At 42.4% G+C, this 6,824-nt stretch overlaps 1 protein-coding gene across 1 annotated transcript; it reads right to left on the minus strand.

Annotated features, from left to right (window-relative positions):
* Window positions 1–508: 508 nt before the first annotated feature.
* LOC136539102 (ATP-dependent 6-phosphofructokinase 5, chloroplastic-like) lies at window positions 509–5,501 on the minus strand. The gene is made up of 14 exons (XM_066531040.1): window positions 5,097–5,501; window positions 4,205–4,525; window positions 3,993–4,074; window positions 3,485–3,558; window positions 3,294–3,405; window positions 3,085–3,180; window positions 2,902–3,003; window positions 2,733–2,807; window positions 2,291–2,431; window positions 2,077–2,193; window positions 1,598–1,702; window positions 1,339–1,419; window positions 1,091–1,219; window positions 509–995 (listed from the first exon to the last, which is right to left on the minus strand). The coding sequence occupies exons 2-14, from the start codon at window positions 4,495–4,497 to the stop codon at window positions 828–830; spliced, it is 1,575 nt and encodes a 524-aa protein (XP_066387137.1). The 5' UTR covers window positions 4,498–4,525; window positions 5,097–5,501; the 3' UTR covers window positions 509–827.
* Between the last annotated feature and the right edge of the window lie 1,323 nt (window positions 5,502–6,824).

Below are 6,824 nucleotides of genomic sequence, written 5' to 3' on the forward strand. Positions count from 1 at the left end.
AATGCCATGACATCATTAGTAGTGATGGCGACAAGTCTAGCTGGTGCTTCTTAGACGAAGGAGGTAGGCGAACAATTGTTTTGTCATTTTCTTCCCCAGTCAAGAATGAGGTTTGAATTCCAATTGTTGTGGCATGTGGCATCATGACAAGGAGTAGAACACGCCTATTTGGACCTAACAAATGATATAATATAGCAGGCTTAAGGACCTAAACGATACGCTGAGACAAGTCTAGGGATCTAAAATAGCATTTTGAAAGTTTAGGATCTAGATAATATACAAAGATAAGTTTGATGGCCTAGAAATGTATTTTAAGTGTTTCGGAATCTGGATGACACGATGGGGGAAGTTCGAGGACCATCATCTCTTTTTGATACTCCTGCAGAAGTCACCGAAGAGGATGAATGGGCGTGAAATACGTGCTCTTCCGGTCCAGGAGCTGATTGCAGAAACTGCAGATTGACTGATCCAAGCTCATTCACTGTATCCAAGTACAAACCACAGGTGCAAAGGTTAGGATACACAGGATGCACATTACAAACACGTCTATGGTTCCATTTACAAAGGGGTACAGGAGAATCGTGAGTGGCTGTTTCGCATGACTGGCTACATACTACAGACAAATAAAACCCGCAGCACCCAGCGTCTTGCGGGAACTGGTTAGCGTAGCGAGATGCCTATTGCATCCATCTTGCATCTCAACAAGGTGACAAAGATGTTTCTCTTTTTTCAGATGGGGTATGAAAAATCCATCAGATGATTATTTTGCCATACTGCACCTTCATTTTACAATCAGATGCTCTATTACAAGCTTCGCTAATAATTGATCAATGGAAGTCCGGCTGCCCGGTTGAGGTCAGGCACCGGTGCCACATCCGACTGTTTGGATCGACAAACCTCGTGGATTTGATGACTTCTGGTATCGGTAAGTAAACATTGTGTGTGTTGCACACCCCGGTTGTGATGCCGCTAAAACCCGCAAAGGCACCATGAACCTGCAGGATTTACACAGAACGACAAATGGTTAGGAACGAAAAATGCAGGATTTTGTCATGAGGCAGAGAGGCAGCAAGGAGAAATGATATCTTACAGCATTCTGACCAAGCACGGTGCACAGGATGGCATCAGATGCATTGGCACGCACAGCGCGGAGCATGTACGTGGGATCAATATACTTGACATCAGAATGGACTCCTATATCCTTGAAATGGGACTTGATCTGTGGCATGGCACGACTAAAGTTAATAAGGTTCATCAACCGTAAATCCAACACAGGTAAAGCCATTCCACCCAGTGCTTTATGCCCATTACAGTGGCTGAAGATTAAACTGGACTAACCTTCTGCTGAAGGTGGACACCAATGTCACTAAGAACCATGTTCCCTGATGCATCAGTTGCATTTGACTTTTGAAAATATTCCTGAAAATGCATCAGAACATTACTTCTTGAACAATTTGTATAACCCAACATATAGAAAAGAGAATTACTTAAACTGGATTTCTCATATTATACACGAGCAACCACAGTAACAAAATAAAAGACACCCAAACTGGTGCTAGAGGTAACACGATTATCTTTTAATGCAACAAGATCTAACCTGTCCTGCTCCTTCTGCAACGCAAACCAGAGCAAATCCCTTGGTCTCTATCAAGTGCTCGAGATGTCGAAGAACTCCGTTCGGTCCATCAAGAGTGAATGGTACCTTCATTTTGGTAACCAATGATTTAGATTAACCAGTGTGGTACATGGGGATGCATAAACAATAGAAGAGTTTGGGCATGTTTGGATTGCAGCCTAAGGTTGCCACAACTAAGCTTAGGCAGTCACAGTTTTCTTTGCTAGTGTTTAATCAGCCTAACTTCTTAGGGCCTGTTTGGATCCAGGGAGCTAACAGTTAGCCCTTATTTTTGGATGCCAAATAAGAGGGATAAACATGGGCTAATTGGTGGTTAGAACCCATTAGCCCATATTTAGCCAATTATCACAAGATGGGCTAATTTTTAGCCTTGGGATCAAAACAGGGCCTTAGTCATTTGGCCCACCTGTCATAGACTGAACCAAACGTGCTCTTCATACCTCAGGTATCAGACAGATATCTACTTGGCCACTTGACAGGGAGGCATGCATTGTGATGAAGCCGCTGCTTCTTCCCATCAGCTTGACCAATCCAATGCCGTGAAATGCAGAATGTGCCTAAGTCCAATAAAATGTTAACCACAGGCACTCTGTGCATACATTTCATAAGATCTATATGTGCTTGATAAGACCAAGGTGTTGCTGAAGGAATCACCTCAATGTATGCAGAGTTGATAGCTCTTTGTGCAGCTTCCACTGCAGTATCAAATCCAAAGGTCTTGTCCATCAGTAATATGTCATTGTCAATAGTTTTGGGGACGCATACAATTGATACCTGCAGTTTTCTCTTCCGGCACTGCATTAAGAATGTTGTGGCATAAGTAGTCATGGAAGTATGAGCCATTCACTCATGCTATATTTATCCAAAAAAAAAGGCGTACCCAGTGCAGAGAGCTCCCGCTCTGTGCGAGGTCTAGGGAAGGGTGTTAGTGGCAAGCCTTACCCTCGCCTGTGCAATGCGAGGAGACCGCGACTCGAACCCGGGACCTTTCGGTCACAGGCAGTAAGACTCTACCGCTTGCACCAGGCCCGCCCTATATGAGAGGAACTCAGATAAGCTACCTATTCATTACAATGAACATTGGATTCAATAATACCTCATCATGTATAGCATTAGCTCCAGCATGTGTTCCATTTCCACCAAGTACAAAGAGCATATCAAGCCTCCTAGCCTGAATGTGGCATGTCGAAATTAAGTTGATGAGTCTTTCAGTTAGTAATTATTGTAGACATATTATGCAAAGTAACAGAAGGACATATACTTGCCTGAATACTGTCAACAATGTTTGAAATGTTTGCACCACCGCGAGAGACTCCTAAGAAGCTACCACCAGCAAGATTGATATTTTGGACTACATGCCTAGAAAGCTGAATGAAGGAAAAGAGTAAGCTCCCTTCAACAGGTCTATCAATGTTTCCAGATTAAAATGAAGTAGAAAAGAATCTTACCGGCACTTCTGATAAGTGATCCTCAAAAAATCCACGGAACCCATGCTGTATCCCAACAATGTTTTTCACCCCATATTTTTCAAGTGTAAGCACAATCTACAAGAGAGAAACAATGATCAAATTCAAAGCTTAGAATGTTGTTCTCTATAATGCAATTTTAAGAAATTTTTATTCTAAACAATACAAGATCCACACAAGTTCTAACCTACCTGCCGAATGACATCATTGAGACCAGGGCAGAGCCCACCACACGATACAATCCCAGCCTTCACATATTGAGGCTCAAAATATATTTGTTTGCGTGGACCAGCACGGTGCACCCTGGAAATGATAATAAGTAGGTTAGGGAAATAAAAATAATTTCTACACTACAAAATTTGAATTCATGTAGTTGCACCACCATTGTTCAACCCAGCTACAATCAGGGTCAATGCAGTCAGCTCCAGCAGAAGTTGGTGAGGCAAACTTAATAACCTGAAGAAGCAATAAGTTTGTAAGGGTAACTTCTAATCCATCTACTGTTTTTTACCTGACTAAACAAGTGAGCTTGCACACTTGACTATTTCCTAGAAACAGAAAAAGGCACCTTTTCTGTTCAGAAGCAGTTCACACTAAGCAGTATCACAAGCATGCACTCGAATAGTAAGATTAATCCTACATGGCAAGAAAATCATCGATTTTTTGTGTGTGTTTTTGATGTAGAGATAAAGCCACTTAAAAGTTCAAGTCATAGATATATATTCACTGTATATTCAAGTCATAAATATATATTCACTGTGCATTTATCTCCCAAGTGAAACAATTATATATAAAGAATGCAGTGCTATATATAACTCAATCTAGAAAGTATTTTCTTGTGGACACAAAGCATGCCTCGGTAAATATATAACTCAATGCTAAATGCATACCTTCAAAAGTGCTCTGTCATCATCATTCACATAGCCGTTCCATGATTCTTGCATGGTACCATTCACATTCTCAAGAGGGGTCCTGTTGTAGACAGAGTAACAACATTACACACATTAAACAAAACCTAAAAAAATTCGGTCACAAATGATATAAACTAGGATTAGTATATGAGACCAATCAAATATAAAGGAAAGGAGGGGAAATATGTCACCTGCTCTTGAGAGAAAATGTAGTTGGCCTCGGTTCCACATCAATTACATCTCTCAAGTGTGGCAAGCTGAAGCGCTTATTGAAATCCTCCTGAAACTGCTGCTTCCAGTCGGGATTCGAGAAGTCTAGTTGCGGTTGATCCACGGATATGGCTCTAGCAACCAACTGATATGTCCTTGATTTCGTGTCATATCCCACCCATCGCAATCTACTGCTGGTGGCTAGTCCGAAACGGCCCAGGTACTTCTGGCCTGAACTAATCGAACCAGCGTAGTCCATGGGCGCTAGTGCCATTGTTTAGATTGCTCAGCATGAAAATATCCTGTGTGGGACAGGTTCCAGCTTGCTATCAGTATCAGATCGAGATTATGGTAAAAGCATAATAATTATTAACAAAGCTCCCCGAAGAGCACCCTCGAGTTCTTGTACATGAATTAGAAAAAAAAATCAGAAAAAATAGTAGAAAGGAGAGAAGACAGGAGTATTCCTACACTACATTGAACAAAGTGAGCTAATCGTGCTATTAAAAAGGCGGATGATACGAGCACAGTATGCTCCAACAATATTGGAGTTCCAACGAGTAAAGATGTACGATTCTCCATGTGCATACTGGATTACTATACCGAAGTGGCAAAAAAATCATAATACTGACCAAAGCAACTTCTCTTTTGCCGGGAGGAAAGGCAAGGAAAAAAAAAAAGAATCTATCCCCTTCCCACTGAACAACCAACCAACAGAACAAAATTCTAGAATCAGTGTCATTGCCTGCCGCAAGCCCACAAAGCAATCACAACAATCGCACCCAGATGGCCAGAAACGACCAAACCTGCCGGCCGCATCAGCAAATCGAACCGGACAGAAGGGGTAAGATCACCTCTGATCAGCAAACTCACCTCTCTCCGCGCCTCAAACCAGCAGATTCGCCGGAGATGCCTGCTGCGGCACACGCACGAGGTGATCGATGGACAGAGGAGACGGGGCCGAAGGGGCTTGTTGCTATACGGCGCCTCCTCGATGTCTCCGTCCTGGTTTCTTGGAAACCTATAAATTTTGTTTGTACCTGGAACAATTGTGAGGGATAAAACGCAGACTTTTTCTTTCTTTCTTCCGCCGAGCGTCAAGAACAACGACGAGGAGGGGTCGACGGGTTGGGGAGGAGAAATTAATGCCAAAATTTGACGGGCCGGTGGGAGGAAAGAGGAAAAGTCGGGGCGCTGGCTGCCATTACCCATGAGGCTCGTGTTTCCGCCAAGCGCCACGCCCACGCGCGGGGTCCTTTTCGACCACTCTTTTTCTTTGTCCGATTCATGTGTTCTTGCAGTCCGGCCAAGGGCATGGACCGAGTTTAAAATATTAGAGAGGCCAATAGTTTAGAAGACAATTTTATAACAGAAATCTTATACCATGTCTAAATTATTCTAATCACTTTCTCTCTTATATATTTGCATCAGAAACTATTTTCTACTCTTTATTCTTTCTCACGTCCTTCAAAAATAATAAAGTTTTAAATTTCATCAAACATATAAAAATATTAATATTCATAATACCAAATAAACATCATTAAATAATTCCTGTCATATATTTTTATAATACATCTATTTAGATATATAAAATGTTGATATCAGAATGTGCTTATTTTGAGATAAAGGGAATACATCAGAAGATAGCTAAAGCTCATGTCATATTGATTGAAAGATTTTAGTCCTATATCGGACTTCTACTAGCAGATGTTCTACATCCAAATTCATAAAATTGTAAAAATTAGGTGGAATCAATATTCTAAATATCGGGCTGGAGCGGCTCATACCGGTTGCCACTACAAACACTGTTGTACTAAATAGCATGATATAGTGGCGCTATATTGGCTAAGCATACCCCCTCTGCTAAATACTATAACCCGCTATTTAGAACACTAGATTATATCATGTTGGTGCAGAAAGTGACCAATTAGTAAATATTTATAGTTTTGTTGTACGTTGTGATCGGAGGTGGCCTAGCACTCAATGACACGGGATTTATACTGGTTCAGACAACGTGCCCTACGTTCAGTGAGGGTCGGTCGGTGACTTTATTCCTGAGCCTAGGTGCTCGAAGTCTGTAGTGGGGGTACAAACGAGAAGGAGAAATGAGGGAGTGTACAAGAGGTTCGGTTGGCTATGACCGGAAGGGTCGGAGTCAGAACTTGGTGGTCCTGCGGTTGGGAGTGTTGATGTCGATCTAGTGAGTCTGAGCTTCCCCTTGTTGGAGGGAGCGCATCCCTTTTATAGATGAAGGGGATGGCTTTACAGGTGAGGGGGAGAGAGTACAGATATTTCTAAGCCTTGCTGCATACGGTGATGTAAATTGGATAATAGTTGACGTCCCCCAATACTGTCGATGTCGTTGTAGGGTGTCAGATGTGTATGGGAGGTTGAGCTATCTTCTTCAGGAAGGATGACGCCGGTACCTACAAAATACTTCTTGATGCCTAGTAGCATGTGAGGAGCCATGCTATGTTCACCCGGTATGGCAAATCCTAGAGCCCATACTGCGATCGATGTCCAGAGACACGCGGGGGGCTACCATATGGGAGTTTCTAGCGGCCCCTACAATACTTTGTATCAGGGTGGCTGCAGAGCACT

The sequence above is a fragment of the Miscanthus floridulus genome, chromosome 2 (assembly GCF_019320115.1).
Source record: "Miscanthus floridulus cultivar M001 chromosome 2, ASM1932011v1, whole genome shotgun sequence".
NCBI classification, from domain to species: domain Eukaryota; kingdom Viridiplantae; phylum Streptophyta; class Magnoliopsida; order Poales; family Poaceae; genus Miscanthus; species Miscanthus floridulus.

What these genes read in the sequence shown, in the direction of transcription:
- LOC136539102 (XM_066531040.1), bottom strand. Translation starts at nt 4,497, where the DNA reads ATGGCACTAGCGCCCATGGACTACGCTGGTTCGATTAGTTCAGGCCAG. An exon ending in ATGACAGAGCACTTTTGAAG is followed by an intron (nt 3,559 to 3,992) that starts GTATGCATTTAG and finishes TTGCTTCTTCAG; the next exon opens with GTTATTAAGTTTGCCTCACC. An exon ending in TTGCAGAAGGAGCAGGACAG is followed by an intron (nt 1,420 to 1,597) that starts GTTAGATCTTGT and finishes ATGCATTTTCAG; the next exon opens with GAATATTTTCAAAAGTCAAA.